Raw genomic sequence first — 17,230 nt, forward strand, 5'->3', positions numbered from 1 at the left:
CCTTGAAGAAAATCTGATGCAGTCTGCAAAAGACTTGAGACTGGGGCGGAGGTTCATCTTCCAGCAGGACAATGACCCTAAACATACAACCAGAGCTACAAAGGAATGGTTTGGATTAAAGACTGTTAATGTCTTAAAATGGCCCAGTCAAAGCCCAGACCTCAATCCAATAGACAATCTATGGCAAGACTTGAAGATTGCGGTTCACAGACTGTCTCCATCCAATCTGACTGTGCTTCATCTTTTTTGCCGAGAAGAATGGACAAACCTTTCCATCTCTAGATGTGCAAAGCTGGTAGAGACATACCCCAAAAGACTTGCAGCTGTAATTGCAGCGAAAGGGGGTTCTACCAAGTATTGACACAGGGGGGTGAATACTTATGCACCCAACAGATGTCAACTTTTTTGTTCTCATTATTGTTTGTGTCACAATAAAATGTATTTTGCACCTCCAAAGTACTATGCATGTTTTGTTGATCAAACGGGAAAAAGTTTATTTAAGTCTATTTGAGTTCCAGTTAGTAACAGTACATAATGGGAAAAAGTCCAAGGGGGGTGAATACTTATGCAAGGCACTGTATGTGTGCTACACAATTGATCATTAACATTTGATAATATGCTCACTTGAAAGGAGCCCCACAACTTAACATCAGACTGTGGCTCTCTCTGAAACTACACTAAGCTCATTTCCATGAGCTTAGTGTTCCATGTTGCAGACACTTCCACTTCAGACTCACCTAGATTTAATATAAATCTCTGTAGTCAAGATTCAGTTCAGTTCATTTAGTAAATTAAGAAGACAAAAATTTAAAAAAGGCGAAGGTTGAAGATTTCAACTGGCAACCCGATTAGGCCCTAAAATGAATTCCATTCAACAGAAACCAACGAGATTTGTATTTTTTTTAACAAACTCAACTACACATTTATTGTGTATTAAATATTAAATAATAATGGAAATAATAATTTCCATATATTTATCCCTTTGACAGAGACACAATTTTGCATAGCCTACTGTTGGGAAGTGAATAGTGATCCTTATATATTATTATATATTATTTGAGCAGGGTTTAACTCCATTAAATCCTACATTTTTAAGGACTGGTCGCTCATAATCTATGGGTAGTATCGTCATGTAAAGACAATGGAAGGCTCACATCCGTGCAGCGCTCCAGTCGCAACACAGAGACGTCGTCGACGTCACGTGTTGACGTCGTGTTGATTTTGAGCGGAGAATAATATATTTATAAACTGACGCAAGGGCGCTAAATCTAAAATAAACCGTGAATAAAATGTGAAAATACATAAATATTTGGTGAAGCAGCTGCACGCATGAAAGGTTCGATGGCATTTGACCTTTACACAATAAACTCGTTACGTTAGCGTCAGGTAGCGCTAAATGGAAAGTGCAGGGGAAATGACTTGCTAACACTGCCGGTCGGGTTAGCTACATTTTAGCTAGCTAGCTAACGTTAGCACAAGGGTTATCATTACCTCCGGCGTTACCCTGCAAATACTATTTGTCGTGGTGTCTTTCATTGTCTTGTTCTGTATGCTCCTGGGATGTGGTACGATACGCTTGACTTTCAAGTGCAATATGACATTGAGGGAATTACCAGGCCAACATTTGTAAGCTAGGTTAAGTAGCACTACTTAGCTAACAAGAGCTTCGTAAGAACCAGGCTCCGACCTGCAAGAACTTGGTTAGCTCCATTTAGCCGGCTATGTTAGCATTCATAGAAGATGTTTTGCTAACCCTGCTCCTCTTTTTTTTCCGACTCATGTATCTGACTGTGTGCTGAACGATACATCGCAGGATTATGGCTCCCCGCATACAACTGGAGAAAGCGGCTTGGCGTTGGGTTGAAGCGGTGAAACCAGAAGAAATCAGACAGGAGCATATCGAGCTAGCATATCGCGTCAACCTTCCGGCCTGCAAGAGAGGAGCCTGCAGGTATGATGGTAACATTTGTGGGTGCATATGTTGTGATAGCCTACTCCAGTGGAAATATCAGTAGCAGAAGTTAGATTTAATGTTGAGAGAGTCCCAGCTTTACAGAGATGTACAAATGTGCATAACAGGTCTGGTTCGTTTCATTGTCGTCGGACACATTTGTATTGTTCTTAGAGCTGCTTCGTTGACTTATTTTGAACGATCGGGTTGATCCACTCCACTCCTAAATCCCACATACCACAATAACCTTAATACACACGTCGGTAGGCAGTAGGCACCTCAATGTACAACTGCTATAATGTTGCAGAACTTAATCTTGCCCTGTGGCTTATAGATGCGTATAAATGACCTTTTCCAAAGAGTTGACTGATTCATGCATGGAGTTTGTCATTACTTTTGTATCCACTAAGCAGGTTGCAGTTTGATGTTGCTGCTAAATTTGGTCGTGAAATACTTAAGTGAATCATGACTCTATTGTGCAGGAGGAACTGCAAAGGGAATCCCAACTGTCTTGTGGGCATTGGTGAGCAGGCATGGCTTGGGGACATAGATGAAAATGCTTTCCACAATATTGATGACCCAAATTCAGAGCGCAGAGACAAGGTATTTCTTTCATCAGGTGCACACACTGCACGTTATATTCTTACCAGTCAATTGTAGGTGGACAGCTGACGTCCCAGGATGTTATCATCAGACCAGAGCTGGAGGAATGTGTAATGACGCAGTTGATCTTATCTTTTCATCTATTTCTCTGTCTCTGATTCCTTCCAGAACACTTTTGTCGGACTGACCAACCTGGGTGCAACATGTTACGTCAACACATTCCTGCAAGTGTGGTTCCACAACCTGGAGTTGCGGAGGAGCCTCTATCAGTGCCATAATTCAAGAGCACAGGAACATAACATTGAGTCTGGTACAACCGAAAACTAAATACTGAGGACACTTCTTTATGTTTGTTCATTCTCTGTTTTAAGTACACATATTTTAACAAAATCTTTGGGTATTTTTGTGCAAACTGTAAACTGTACACAACTGTAGTGCATATACTGTCAGCTAGTATAGCATTAGTCAAACGAGTATGCAGGTTATCTGAGAACAGAGCCCTCCAACAGTTCTGAAAAAAAATTGCAGATAGACATCATACACAAATTAATCATCAATATATAAAATTTGGTTACATTTTTACAATTATTTTTGCAAACTTTATATATATGGCCTGCCAAATATACACGGTCAATAATGACCGTAGACAGTGTCTCAAATCATTTTTAAATACTATATGTAACTACATCACACTGTAAACTTGTATTAATCTCTCTGTAGGTTTTATGAAAGAATTACACCTCTCAGACAGACGTCTATGTCTTTTCAGAGTACGAGCCCCAATCCATCTGTGAGCATCTTCAGTATCTGTTTGCACTGCTGCAGAACAGCAACAGAAGGTACATAGATCCTTCAGGGCTGGTTAAAGCACTGGGCCTGGATACAGGACAGCAGCAGGTAAATCACGACATGAGATTTAGTAAATTATCAAAGCTTGAACTGACTAAATACATGGCTAGTATCACTGTTGAAAACATGATGGTGGATATTGATTTTACTGTTTTTTCCTCATTGTGAGAGTTGTGCCAGAATTTTCGCACTTGCATCTTTGTTGAGTTTGGCATTATATTACCTCTGTACCTAAATTTAAAAAAAAAATAACATCCATCAGAAGTTCCCAGAAGTTAAATTGACAGTTTGAAATGTGTTCATCCGTTAATAATACAACATTTTGTTTACAACGTGTCTATTAGGGAAAAAGAGATGCGTTTTCTTTACAGACGCTGAATTCAAACCCTTCATTTTCAGGATGCCCAGGAGTTTTCCAAGCTTTTCTTGTCTCTATTGGAGGACACACTGTCGAAGCAAAAGAACTCGAACCTGCAGAATGTCATCCAGCTGCAGTTCTGTGGACAGTTCTCCTACGTTACTGTGTAAGACCACTCAATACTTAAACATGAATTAAGTTTGTACTTAAGTGGAAAAGTGTCAGATGAGTAGGCTATAGACAGTGCAACTCCTCAACATGTCACTATTTATATTTAGCTAACTGTGCTCTCATAAAGTGTGGAAGGGTGTTTTGGAGCTGATCTTCTCATTCCAACTTCTGTGCTGGATTCATGTCAAAACTACCTTCATTGCATTATTTGTTTAACTTTGTGGAGAATACATTGGACCTGCTCTGTTACCTTTGGAGCCTAGGGAAAATAAAAGCTGATCCTCAGAGTGTGAGGTGTCAGGTCTTGGCTCATAATATGTATATATGTATATATGTATGGTTAGCCTTCTAAAATCTTCTAAAAGTAAAAGAGCATTACGTTCGAGTGTGTCACAAATTCCCTTTGACTATAAAGTTGACAAAGGTTAAGTTTTCTTGTTGCTCAGCGAGATGCATTGTTCTTTCTTGTGAAAAAGGTTAAAATTCATGCTATTTGACTGACTTATTTTGAAGAGGAATGGGGGGAGAAATAGTAATGAGTCAGATCAAGTGTGAGCAATTATATTGAGTGCTGTGGTGGAATCTGATAGTTTGGTTTGGCTGTTTTCTAGGTGTAATCAGTGTGGACGATCATCTGCTCTCCCATCCCGATTCTACGAGCTGGAGCTCAACATCCAGGGTCACAAGAACCTCAGAGAGTGTGTCACAGAGTTCCTGAAGGTACTGATTATTTATTATCACAGAGAGTGTCTTTTTATCTATTGCAGTAAATCATATTTGTTTTTTTTTATATTGTAAAATTTTGAGTGAGTCAGTAACACAACAAAGGGAAAAAAATGCTCCTTAGGACACATAGCATGAATCCAAACACACAAAGAACTTTGTCAGTGTCTTGGGACCCTGATTCTGTGGGACAGAATCAGGGTCCCAAGATTTGAAGAAAAAAAACACTCAGCTTCTTGCTGTTTTAACTGCTCCAAAGTATTACACATATGTTTAAGGTCGTGCAGCATCATTTAATGCCTGTGCAAATTTATGGTCAAATTGATTCTTGGAATCATAAATGCACTTGTTTTATCAGTGATGACTTATAATGAACAGTGTAAACTGAAGCATAATCTGCTGGAGTAAAGTTTGAATACTGTTTTCCATGTCTTGATGAGTGTATTTGTGTGTTCTTCTCATAATGGTTGTCTCTTCTCCACCTTGCAGGAGGAGAAGCTGGATGGTGATAACTGCTACTTCTGTGAGAGCTGTCAGAGTAAACAAAGTGCCACCCGAACGATAAAGCTGCAAAGCCTTCCTCCAACCCTCAACCTGCAGCTCATGCGCTTTGTCTTTGATAGGTAAGCTATCACTTTGTTGTGCATTGTGTAAAACAACAATAAATTGCATTTTGTTGCTTTGGAAACAAAAAAAAATCTTAAATCACTGTGCAAAGTGCTAGATTTAAAACATTTTTGGGGTTTAGTTAAGGTAGTTGGTTAACTACTGAGGGCAGTTGTATTTACAGTCTGTTTGTGGGAGAACAGAAACTTTAGTGACCTTACTGTGTTCTTCAGACAAACAGGCCACAAGAAGAAGCTGAACACTTTCATCAGTTTTCCAGAGCAACTGGACATGGGGCCATTTCTGGAAGGAAAAGAGGGTATCAGCTGTTTTGATCTCTGTGATTGTCCCACACATACACGCACACAATCTGCACTCTTCCTCGCTAGTCAATACACATTGGCATGTGTCAGCTATATAAAAGAAAAAAATAACTCCCAGTTTTCTTTTCATCTCTTTACATTCTAAGGACTAAAACCAAATGTTTTAATTTAGAAACAGTAGGGAGATTTACTGTCTTATGGGTGAAATAAACATGGTCAATTTAGAAGCAGTGTACTTTCAGATGGGCAATTGATTACTGTCACAGCAACTTCACTTCCTGAGAAATCTGCCATTGTGTGGTTGAGCTTGATGCATGTTTGATCTGACTGTTTCTACAGACCAGAAGTGTGTTTATGAACTGAGTGCAGTGCTGATCCATCGGGGCATCAGTGCGTACTCAGGCCACTACATTGCCCACGTGAAGGATGCTCGTACTGGTGATTGGTACAAATTCAACGATGAGGAAATTGAGAAGATGGAGGGCAAGAAGCTGCAGCTTGGCATTGAGGAGGACATTGGTGAGCAATAAATACACATGTACTCCTTGCTGAAAGCCAGGGATACCTTAATGTTTTATGTTATTATGTATAATTTGTTATTTATAATTCTTGTTTTTTTGTTAACCATCATATTGTAAGACAGCTGAACGGTTTTGTCAAAGAGTGTATTTTCCACTTTGATGGTGCTTTGGTGACTTAAAGTAGGACAAATGTAAAACATGAGGGTCATGTCTGTACATCTATACACTTACACTTTCTGAGTTGTTACTTTTTCTTCTTGATCTTCATGGTCCCTAGCCGAGACAGTTAAGTCCCAGACACGAAAGCCAAAGTGCAGTAAAGGCTTCCACTGCTCCAGAAATGCCTACATGCTGGTGTATAAGGTCATGGAAGAGGAGAGCTCAGATCCCTCCAGGACCAACATCCAGGTGCCAGGTGAGCAATAGAGATTTACAATTTAAAATCTCACATATTCTCTGGTGTTCCTTCATAATTTTTTTGGACCCAAATGATTCTTATTCTTAATGATTCCCAGCTTATACCACTAGAGCTTGGTTGGAGGGCCATACACATTTAAAAAAGTTTAAAACCTGTTGGTGTTCCAGTTGATGCAAGATCTATCGTAGACAGTCATAGAGCAGCATCCTGCACTTTAATAGTCAGTTAGAGACTGAGCAAAGTAGAATCTCTATGCTTTTTAATACCTTGATAGCGAACACAAACTGAGAACACAGACCAGTATCCAGAATGGTTCTCTATTCCATCTTCTTTGAAGATGTAACCATTAAATTCAAGAGATGGTCCGAGACAGCGAGCCACCTGGACCACGTCACCAGAGACATCAGCTTTTGACCTAAAATATCCTTTTGAGTAAACTGCAATAATCAGATTTTCAAGATCTTGACAATTTATACATCATGCAAGAGCTAATTTGAAATAAACTAAATTAATTTCTCAGCCCTACCTCCCACCTGCTCTGTGTTGCCTTGTCTAGTGGATGAATTTAATTTTTCTTGCCAGCCTTCCTTCAGAGGTTGGTGGACCAAGACAACCACAAATTTGAGGAGTGGTGCAGTGAAATGGCAGATATGAGAAAACAGAGTGTGGATAAGGGCAAGGCCAAGCACGAGGAGGTGAAGGAACTCTACCAGCTTTTACCCACTAAAGAAGGTCAGTAAAAACATTCCTCAATCACACAGTTTTTAACATAAACATTGAAAAGAGTTTAATGTTTATTGTGACTTTAAGTAAGAAAATTTAATATAAACAATAAAAGTACATTATGACAGTGTGACAAAGGGAGAATCCAACTAATGGAAGATTTTGTTTCACTCATACTACAGCTCCCCTGCATGTAGTAAAACTGCGAGTATTCCACAACACACCTGAACCACGATGATTTGTGATTCTTACAAAGCCAAAACATTATTAGACAATACCCCTATTTGTATTTACTACATTCAATTCCCATACTTAACATGCATTTGGCGTGTACATGTAAGGGAAAATACACTGACAGTTGTTAATCACAGGGGAATTCTTCATTTAAAGAATCTAAATTAATGATCCTGTGTCTCTTGTTGTTTGATGCACTTCTCTCCTCAGGTGAGCCATATGAGTTTATCCCCCTGGACTGGCTGAAAAAGTGGCTGGATGACTCCACTACCACAAAAGACATCGACAACTCCTTCTTCCTTTGTTCACATGGCAAACTGCACCCAGACAAGGTGGGAGATTCCAAGAGGATTTCTCTGCACGCCGCTCAGCTTCTCTATGAGCGTTATGGCGGAGGGCCGAGACTGGACGGTAGGTCTTATAAAGGGTGTGGTCTCTTCTCAAATTAATCTGCTTCAGTTTAAGTGCTATTCATTAAATAGTTTGCTACGTATCAACCTCTGACTTTATAATTTTTTTATGAAAAATCTGAAAATCATCAAACGAAATATGTGCTCATGTAATCAGACCCAAACAGATTGTTGATTATCCACAGCTTGCTCAATTCTTTTATCAGAGCCTACTAATCCCTCTGTTATAAAATAAACAGAGGAGTGAAGTTAGTGAAGTGAAGACTTTATTTAGAGTGTATCTCCAAGGCCAGGGTTATGTGGGCAGGTTCTTTACTACAACTAAATAAGATGGCTGGTTAGTGGGACAGTACTGCGGAGGAGGAACATTCATAGCAGCTGCAGCCACAGCTGCCACACATTTTCTTTTGTAATTCATAATTCACTAACTAATCATTAACACCAGTAGAAATACCATGAAACCAAAACCATGTTTGGATTTGCTGCCTTTTATTTCTGGAGTTTTGGAAATACACTTGTTTGTTATATGAGAAACTTTTTACTTAAAGTTAACCGCACTCTCGAGAAATGTCTTTAGTACAGACTGCTCAAAAACCACGATGTTTGTCCCTTTCATTTTTATATAACAGTTTTATTTGTTTGTTCAGATTCCTCACTGTGTAGTGAGTGTGTTGGACAGCGATGCCGAGTGCTGCGGCTAAAGAACCAGCTCAATGAAGACTACAAGGAGGTCTCCAACCTGGTCAAACGCACGCTCAGGTGCAACACTCAAGCATAAGTGTTAATGGTTTAGCTGTAATTATTGATTCAGGGGAGAGAAATAGTTATTTGAATATGCAGAAATTCAATAGGGAGTAATTCAGAACTAATGCAGATAAGGGAAAAAGTATTCAAATGTCCAGAATTTCACTGGAACATAATCATGGGTCTTTATTAATTGTGTGTGTGCACATGTGTGTGTTTCAGTGGCGAGGGTTACTGGGTGGGCAAAGCATCTCTGCGTAGCTGGAGGCAGTTGGCTTTGGAACAGCTGGAGGAGGATGAACATGAAACCAAACACAGCAATGGCCAGACCAATGGACAGGGACCACACATCAAAGGTTGGGGGAATGGAAATGATTTAGTTTTTCTTTCTGTGTTCTCTTGTTCTTCTGATTTGTCAACCATTGTGTTGGCAAAAAAGCTAAAGTAGCGTAATTCATAGCGTTTAGTTAGTCTAAAAATTTAGCTCGTGGACTTGTGAGTCTACAAGCACATAGAATAGAAGTGGGTGGAGAGGCATACTTGCGTGCATGTGTACAAAGTGAGCAATCCAAGTAGGTGAGCATCAGCCATTGTCCCTGCCCAATAAAGTCTCATAATTCAACTTGATGAGCAAGACTGTTGAATGGTGTTGTGCAATTGCAAGCGCAGGGAAGGGCGAGTTAGTGTAGACATTTTTAGACTTAATAAACACCATACAAATTCTTCTTTACAATAACTCATACAAATATTGATATATGAGTCAGGCAAGAAAACTCAATTAAATGGGCAATGGCGATACCCAGCCCTTCACAGTAAATTACAAATAGTAACACTTATTAAATGTTATATGATTTAAATTAATTTATTCATCCGGTCAATCCTGATTCAACTCTGTCACTTCTGTCTAACTCCAGCTGACCCACGAACACATACTCAGACACCTGACGTTTCTGATTCAGTACAGTTTAAATGCTTCTTTTTTTCTTCTCAGTGTGCTTACATTTATTTGATTATAGCCACAATATCACACATAACCCCATAACTTTTCTTAAATTGCTCAAATCTCTCTTCATAGCTGTGCGCATTCAGTCATTCATTCCATCCTCACTCTGCTCCATCTCTTTCTCTCCCTCTCTGACACGCAAACACAGACCGACACAAACACATACAGCATCATTGGACACATCTGAAAGCTCAGCCTGGGTGAAAACAACATAATTTGGTTTTCAAGAACCCAAATGATAGTCTGGATTATTTGCATATAGAGCCGGTAATTCATCATTTTAGAATCTTTTGCTGCACATATTTGCTAAGAATTTCTTTGAAGATACTTCTGCTTGCCATGATCAGGTGATTTTATGTTCTTATTTGTAAAAAGTCCTTCCATGCATTGGCTTATAATGGCGACACAACACCTGCACGCATATATCGTCAGTCGATAGTGGTTTGGCTTTTCATTACTGAACCCTACTGTTAACGTTCTTGGTGAATTGTTTGGTTGTAGAGTTCAGCTCAGAGCTCTCAGAGGGCAACGAGGATGAGATGAAGACATTCAATGAAGACATTGTCTGCAGTCATGGTACGTCCTATCATTTGCAGCTATAAACCCTTTAACAATGACATTGTACTACAATTAAGGAAAAACTCTTAACTGTCACCATTGCTATTACAATAGAACCCAAGTTTCAGTCTTTGATGCACTGGCTCTTAATTTTGTGTGTTTGATCCTGCTGTAGGGGGTCTGACTATTCTCGAGACTGAACGGAAGTTAGTATCCACTGAAGTTTGGACCAAGCTAAGGGCATACTTCTCCAAAGCCCCAGAATTCACCCAGAACCAAGAGCCCTGCCAGCAGTGCCTGGTGAGCCAGACATTAGCCATGTCTCTATATAATTGTCCAGTTTGCAGTAAAATTTAAGCATAAGAACAACCTTTTTTCTTTTTGTCAAACACTGGAAAAAGCTCATCAGTTATGTGAGCTAAATGTTTGCTACGACAGAAATTATTCAGAAAATATATTTCTGTGAATCATGTTAACTATCTCAAATAAGCATAAAAACCTATTTGCTCAGTTTTTTCCCAAACATTGCCATGACCATCATCTTTTAATGCAATTTTCTAAATGTATGTAAGAATTAAGCAGATTGAAATACAACTATTTAAAAACATTTAGGGATGCAATAAACTGGTCCCTCACTTAAATCCGCAAAAATGTATTATTATTATGTTTTATTTTGACCCCCAACTCTTTTTTTACAAATATTTTCTCTATGCCTACTTTGAAATTGTAAATGTGAAGGTGGAATTATGCACAGTACTGCTGTTCTGATTGGCTGCACAATAGCTGTTTAGGCTCTGTTGGTTAACCTTAACCCTAATCCCCAGCCTGGAAATAAAGGTAATGTTAAAGGGCTTTATTTACACAGCCCCAAAAAGGATGAAAGCTGTAGTCATACAGACACAGTAATACCTCCACAGTTCCTAGATATGTCCAGCATGTAAGCCATTGAGTAATTTTAAGAATAAAAAGTTAACGTTGTTTTGTGTCCAGACGTTAGAACAGGAGGAGAAAGACAATGAGGCAATCAGTAAGATGATGGCCCTGGACCAGAAGAACCAGCTGCTCAACCTTTTCAATGAGAAGAATCGGCCAACCCTCACCAAGTGGCCCCAGGTGGGTGTGTGGGTGTGTGTGTGTCTGTGTGTGTGTTACAGTTAATACAATGTTATGACAGATTATCACTGTGGCTGGTAGAAGAATACACTAATTGTTCTCTGGCTGGTCTCTCCAGGGCACAGATGTTCTTTACATAGTTCCTCTGTTCTTTGTGGATGAGTGGAGAAAATTTCTCAGGTATGTTTGTTTCAGTAGTGAAATTGATGAAATTACAATTGAAAATTAAAATTGACTGTATTCACTCATGATTATCAGATTTGCTTCATTAGTAATGATTGTTCGTAATTTACAAACTATTTTACAGTATGATTTAGTCAGTACAGCAAATTATTTTTTCCTCCCATCTATGTGTTTTCAAGGAGACCGACAAAATCCTCTCCAGTGTCTAATGTGGGCAACACTCTGCTTCTCTGCCCCCATGGAGGGTTCATGTTTACCTATGACTCCCTGATCAACGGAGATGCACAACAGTGAGTTCTGCTTATCTAAAAGTGACTTGTGGAGTTCACTTGTAAAAGTCAAAATCAACTTATGTATGTAGTGAGTGTTAACTCACCTAACTACCCATCATGTGTCGTAGCTTGAACCTCTTACCTGGCCACTATGTGTTTTTAACCCTTAAAAAATCCCCAGCACATTTTAATGAATGATGTTGCCATCACTGATTAAAAAAACCTGGAACAGCAGTTAAACTTTCAAGAACATCCAAAACAAACACTAAACCCTAAACTTAGAATGGGCAGTAGTCATGCTTCATGTACAAACTTTGTTTACCTTCTTAAGCTACTCTTGCGAAGGTCTAAACTAGGGCTGCCACTAACGACTATTTTCTATCGATTAATCTGTCAACTATTTTACCGATTAGTCGATTAATCTAAACAATTAATTGTCCTCCCAAAAAATCGAATTGACCATTTCATTTCATTTCCGAAGCGGGCTGACCGGCGCTGAGAAATGTGTGCTGGAGAATGGCACTGCGCGCACTTCGGCGGCCGGTGTAAACCTGGCGTTACGCAGTGATATTGAAGAAGAACATTTGTTATAATGAATAGAAATTAAATGTTTTAGTAATCGAAAAGGTAAATTCATAAAATTTAAAAAAAGATGCGTCATTTTAAAATATTGATTTCAACGCATTTTCAACATCGATGTCATCGATGACGTCGACTAATCACGGCAGCCCTAGTCTAAGCAGCTGGGTTACTTATTTTAAAATAACTGGGCAAGTTGCATTAATAAAATGAAAATATATGACGACATGACCTCAAGTCATACTGACTGCACACTGTTGTGATGTCCTGTTTTGCTGTTTGTCCTGCACAGTATAGCTCTACTCTGGCCCAACGAATGGGAAGTGATTAGCAGACTCTTCATTGTGGACCAGCCCATCTCCATCCACTGCTTTAAACAAGCCACACCAAGTGGACCTACCACCCAGTTCACCACTCAGCCTGGTGAGACTACAGTTATCCCAAATGTTTAACCTTGAATATGCCATCTAATTGACTTATTTCATATACTTAAAAAGAACACTACACTGGTCTATTTTCAAATGTCAAACATTCAGTGCCTGTAGGCTTAAATATTGACTAAAATTGATTTTCTGTAATAAAAAGTTCTTCCTTTGTATAGAGCAGCACCTTCGGTCAGCTTGGATTCACAGCTTTTATAAGATGGTAGTTACACTTCTGTAGCATCAAGAAGTATCAAATGTCCATGCAACAAAACAAAAGTAGGATATGCATGTGGAATTTTTTGATAAATTGAATGGCCATATTGAAACTTAAGCCTTTTTGTTACATTCCTAGAGTTTAAATACTGGTTATGTTATGTTATGTTATGTGTGTGTGTGTGTGTGTGTGTGTGTGTGTGTGTGTGTGTGTGTGTGTGTGTGTGTGTGTGTGTGTGTGTGTGTGTGTGTGTGTGTGTGTGTGTGTGTGTGTGTGTGTGTGTGTGTGTGTGTGTGTGTTATTGTGTTTAGATCTGTGTTGGGAGTGCAGAGAGAGCTTCCTTTTCCAGCAGCAGAGGGACCTCAGAGAGTACACCCAGGCAACCATCTACATCCGGAAAGTCATCGAAGACCAGAGGGTACATTAAAAAGCCAATTTTAAGTCAATTAAGCAGACAGAGGTATTTTGTCACCAACTGTAATGTCTAATGTACAATCTTAAAGTTTTTGTTTTTCTACATTGAATATATGATGCATAGCTGTTAAAGGAGGCAGCTCCGGAGACAAACGCCAGCAGCTCTGAGGCAGAGGACGAGAAAGAAGAACTTCCGAAGGTGGATGGAGAGATGGACCCAGACTTTAGCCAGGTAGGTTCACCATGCTACAGCAGTAGACTAAGGGTGACAACACACACATGATATCCACTGACTGCAAGCAGCATTTGTAACAGTAGCGACCATAACAGTAGTAAAGGCAGCCAAATACTCCCTGCCTAAATGCAATCAAACAAGACATCCTGGTTGTTCTGGTAAATTCCCTTTGTTCATATTACTTTTAAAGAGCATAGAGTAACAACATAATGTAACTCTCCGCTTTAGAAACAAAGGAAGATGTGGTAGATCGAAACGTACAGTTTTACATTCACCCATTTACACACACATTCCTACAGTGCATCTATTAGCAGCACTTTTTTGTTTTATGTGGGGCAATTTCTGGGTTCAGCATCTTGCCCAAGGACGCTTCAGTAAATTAATATTTTACTGGGAGCCATACAGTTTGAAGACGTAGTGGAGTGAATGATTTTATGTTCTCTACCTGTACATATTTAGCCTGCATGTGTGCTTATTTATTACCTCTTCAGAAATCGAAACCAAAATTAATGGAAGGGGTTGACAAATGAAAGACAGAATTACCAAGCTAGTTGCTGCTAATGGCTACCTGAAGACCTATAATGGGTGGTTTGTGTGCCACTCGGCACTGCAGATTATACCTGCTTAATATACGTTCTATGGTGCAAGAACAGGCTAAAATTTACTTTTGGCTGAACCACAGTTGTCCAGAATAATCAGTGTCCTACGAGGAAGAAAATACAGGCTCCTTCAGATGTGTGACATCAATGACAAGCAACTGTCAACAACAATGTTTCCTCCTGAAGGCATTTGCACGGAAAGTATTTCTTCATTGAAGGAGCAAAGAATCATTCTGAAGGCTTTTCTCAGTGGAAACGTGTTTTCACTCTTTTCTCGATGGGCTTCATCAGTGATAGACAGATGGTTCATCCAATCACATACAGAAAATGGGCTCCACATAGATGCATTGTATGACTGTGTGTGTGAATGCAAAACTGTACTGTAAAGCACTTTGCGTGGTCATCATGTAATGTAATGTAATCACGACTAGAAAAGCACTATATAAATACAGACCTTTCTGTTTCCAACAAAGACTTTGCAGATGGTTCTGTGTCACAAACAAACCATGATGTTCAATAATAATTGATGTATCTAACATAAATCATACATTTCTTACAGTCAGAAGATGGTGCAAAGCGGCTAAAGCTGTGTGACAGCAGCACTGCCTCAGCAGCGGCTGTTCCTGTGAGCAACATGACCAAACTAGGTGGAATCAGGAGAAGCACCCGGCACAGGAAACTCCGAGGAGAGAAAGCACTCATAGTTTCAGCTAATCAGACACTTAAAGAGCTGAAAATACAGGTGAGGGCTCTAAATAACCGGATGAAGTGTGATAATAATAAGTAATTATTAATAATAATATGATCTAATAAGTCAAATAAAAAACTAAAAACAAACCTCCCTTCGATCCTTTAGATTATGCACGCCTTCTCTGTGGCTCCATTTGACCAGAACCTCTCTATTGATGGGAAAAGTCTGACAGATGACTCTGCCACTTTGGGCAGTCTGGGCGTCATTCCAGAAAGCATCATCTGTCTGAAGGTACAGCTTCTTTGAATCTCCAGTGGCTGGATGGTCACAGAGGATTTTTTAACACTGCACCTTTAACGCTGAATTCTTCAAAATCAAATCATTCATTGTTCCCCCTCAGGCTGACGAGCCTATAGCAGACTTTGCTGCAATGGATGATGTCTACCAGGGTAAGTGGGCTTATCTTCACCTCCACTGTAGATGACTCATTAGTCTAGATTTATTTAAAAAGAAAAAGTAACATGATGATAATGTTCTTATACAGTCATTTCCTTCATTCACAGTGAGAATGCCTGAAGAGGGATTTAAAGGTGAGCATTTGTTTTAGTTTTTCCCTTCATCATGGAGGATGTCAATGTTTTGTCTTCATCGATGTATTAAAGCTGAGAGGGACGCCCTGATGATCAGACTGAATTTACTTAATTATTTAGTTTGAAAACCCTCAGAGGTGTGGCCACTGATTCAGAGCTCTGGAGCTTGGAGTATTGTTTTATTTTTTAGTATTCCGACTTCCATCTGTGAATGCATGGATTTGACGTTACCTGCTTGTTATTAAAGATAAATACATTTTATTACCGGACTTTATTGTATCTGTAATGCTGAGTTTGACTGTTAAGTTCGGAAATTGACCACACTGTTATTTTGTTTATGTTATCAGATCATTACAATCGACTTGCTGTTTTTGTTGTATTGGTGTCTTTTCTTGAAAGGTTCTGATTCAGTGTCAATGTGTTTGTCTCTTTGCAGGCACTGGGCTTCTTGGACACTGAGGAAAGCTGTGCTGCAGCCATGCTTGAATTGGACAGATGACAGAGAAATTATCAGAGAAAAGCTTGAATTTGTCAAGTGTCCATATATATAAATAAGTGCTTTAATTTTTTTTTTTTACAATTTGATGAGACGTTCTTAAATAAAACTGTGACTATGTTGGAAAGCCGCTGTACAAAGGATTAGCTGGCCTTTGATATTTAAAGTTCCTTGTCATTCTGAAGTTAAGTGGATCTCTGTATTCTAAAGGTTGTTTCCAATTCAGTCCTACTGTTACTTTTGAAAAAAGCTTTTTTTTTCACTATTCTAAATTATGACAGAAGTAGTAATATGAAAGAAAGTGTTTCTCTCCATTGTGTGGAAGCTTGTGTTCTCACTGCACAGTTTTTCAGGTTTGTCAAAAGAATGCACGAGTAATTGTCAAGTATTACAAATATTACTGCTCTCTAATGTTAGAACATTTATTACCTCTATAGAATATCTATATCCATAATACTCCATGTGGCATTTCGAGACACAGCTACTCTATGTATAGAGGATGATTCCTGCAGGGGTCTCAGCAGTGCAAACCTTGAGTGAGTGCAAGCAGTTAATGTTCTCTTCCTCTGACAGTTATTTCTTATGGACAATAAAGTTATTTTCAAAACACTCTGTCAAATACAAATACTTGAATTAAATACTCACTACAAATTCCCAGTGGAAATGTGGTATTGGTGATACATTGTTTATTGGAGTAACTACTACAGAACAATGCAGCTCACAGCAGGTACATTAACCAATAAACCAAGGAGGAGTTAAATCATAGTTTCATTAGTTTACCTGAACGTGATAGGATGATATGTACTTTGGATAGAGAGGTGATACAGGTGGTGTGTAAATACAACCATGATCAATTACTCTGCTAATGTGAATTGGGAGTCGTTTAATCACTGATGGGATACTCCACTAACACACACAACGTATATCTTGTTCTTTAAAGATAATTTACTGAAAGTTCATGTGCGTTTAGACGATCAAGTTTTATTTTCACCTTGGGAATGTCATAACGAAATTTCTGCAGCTCTTCTAAGCTATAAAAGCAGCTGTGGTAAACAGGCAAAGGTAAATATTATTGATAATAATAAAGCATAGGCCAATAAACCATTGACTTGTTCCTATAGGCCCTATAAAAAGACAAGTAAGAAACTCTCTGTTTCATCATTCTGTGTATGTGGCCCTGGTAGAGACAGGTTTGTGTGAAACATTGTGTTTTACTTCTCCCAT

General features: G+C 39.0%; 1 protein-coding gene across 4 annotated transcripts; it reads left to right on the forward strand.

Moving 5' to 3' along the window:
• The first annotated feature begins 1,190 nt into the window (after positions 1-1,190).
• usp48 (ubiquitin specific peptidase 48) lies at positions 1,191-16,618 on the forward strand. 4 transcript variants are annotated; one of them, XM_053439436.1, is made up of 28 exons: positions 1,191-1,336; positions 1,814-1,951; positions 2,434-2,554; positions 2,723-2,864; positions 3,324-3,451; positions 3,803-3,927; positions 4,544-4,652; positions 5,145-5,278; positions 5,495-5,580; positions 5,924-6,103; positions 6,383-6,520; positions 7,106-7,255; positions 7,691-7,891; positions 8,538-8,649; positions 8,857-8,990; positions 10,139-10,213; positions 10,371-10,495; positions 11,186-11,308; positions 11,427-11,488; positions 11,671-11,781; positions 12,635-12,765; positions 13,293-13,399; positions 13,520-13,627; positions 14,789-14,971; positions 15,086-15,211; positions 15,321-15,369; positions 15,484-15,510; positions 15,947-16,618. In XM_053439436.1, the coding sequence occupies exons 2-28, from the start codon at positions 1,818-1,820 to the stop codon at positions 15,967-15,969; spliced, it is 3,144 nt and encodes a 1,047-aa protein (XP_053295411.1). In that variant the 5' UTR covers positions 1,191-1,336; positions 1,814-1,817; the 3' UTR covers positions 15,970-16,618. The 4 variants fall into 4 exon arrangements, with proteins under 4 accessions (XP_053295411.1, XP_053295402.1, XP_053295383.1 ...); XM_053439427.1 differs by lacking the exon at positions 1,191-1,336 and adding an exon at positions 1,362-1,700; XM_053439408.1 differs by lacking the exon at positions 1,191-1,336 and adding an exon at positions 1,362-1,626.
• Positions 16,619-17,230: the final 612 nt, after the last annotated feature.

This window comes from Pleuronectes platessa, chromosome 2 (genome assembly GCF_947347685.1).
Source record: "Pleuronectes platessa chromosome 2, fPlePla1.1, whole genome shotgun sequence".
NCBI lineage: Eukaryota > Metazoa > Chordata > Actinopteri > Pleuronectiformes > Pleuronectidae > Pleuronectes > Pleuronectes platessa.

Excerpts from the sequence above, each read along its gene's own strand:
- usp48 (XM_053439408.1), top strand. The coding sequence starts at position 1,550 with ATGCTCCTGGGATGTGGTACGATACGCTTGACTTTCAAGTGCAATATG. Across the intron at positions 5,279-5,494 it reads ATGCGCTTTGTCTTTGATAG|ACAAACAGGCCACAAGAAGA; the intron begins GTAAGCTATCAC and ends TGTGTTCTTCAG. Across the intron at positions 6,521-7,105 it reads GACCAACATCCAGGTGCCAG|CCTTCCTTCAGAGGTTGGTG; the intron begins GTGAGCAATAGA and ends TTTTCTTGCCAG.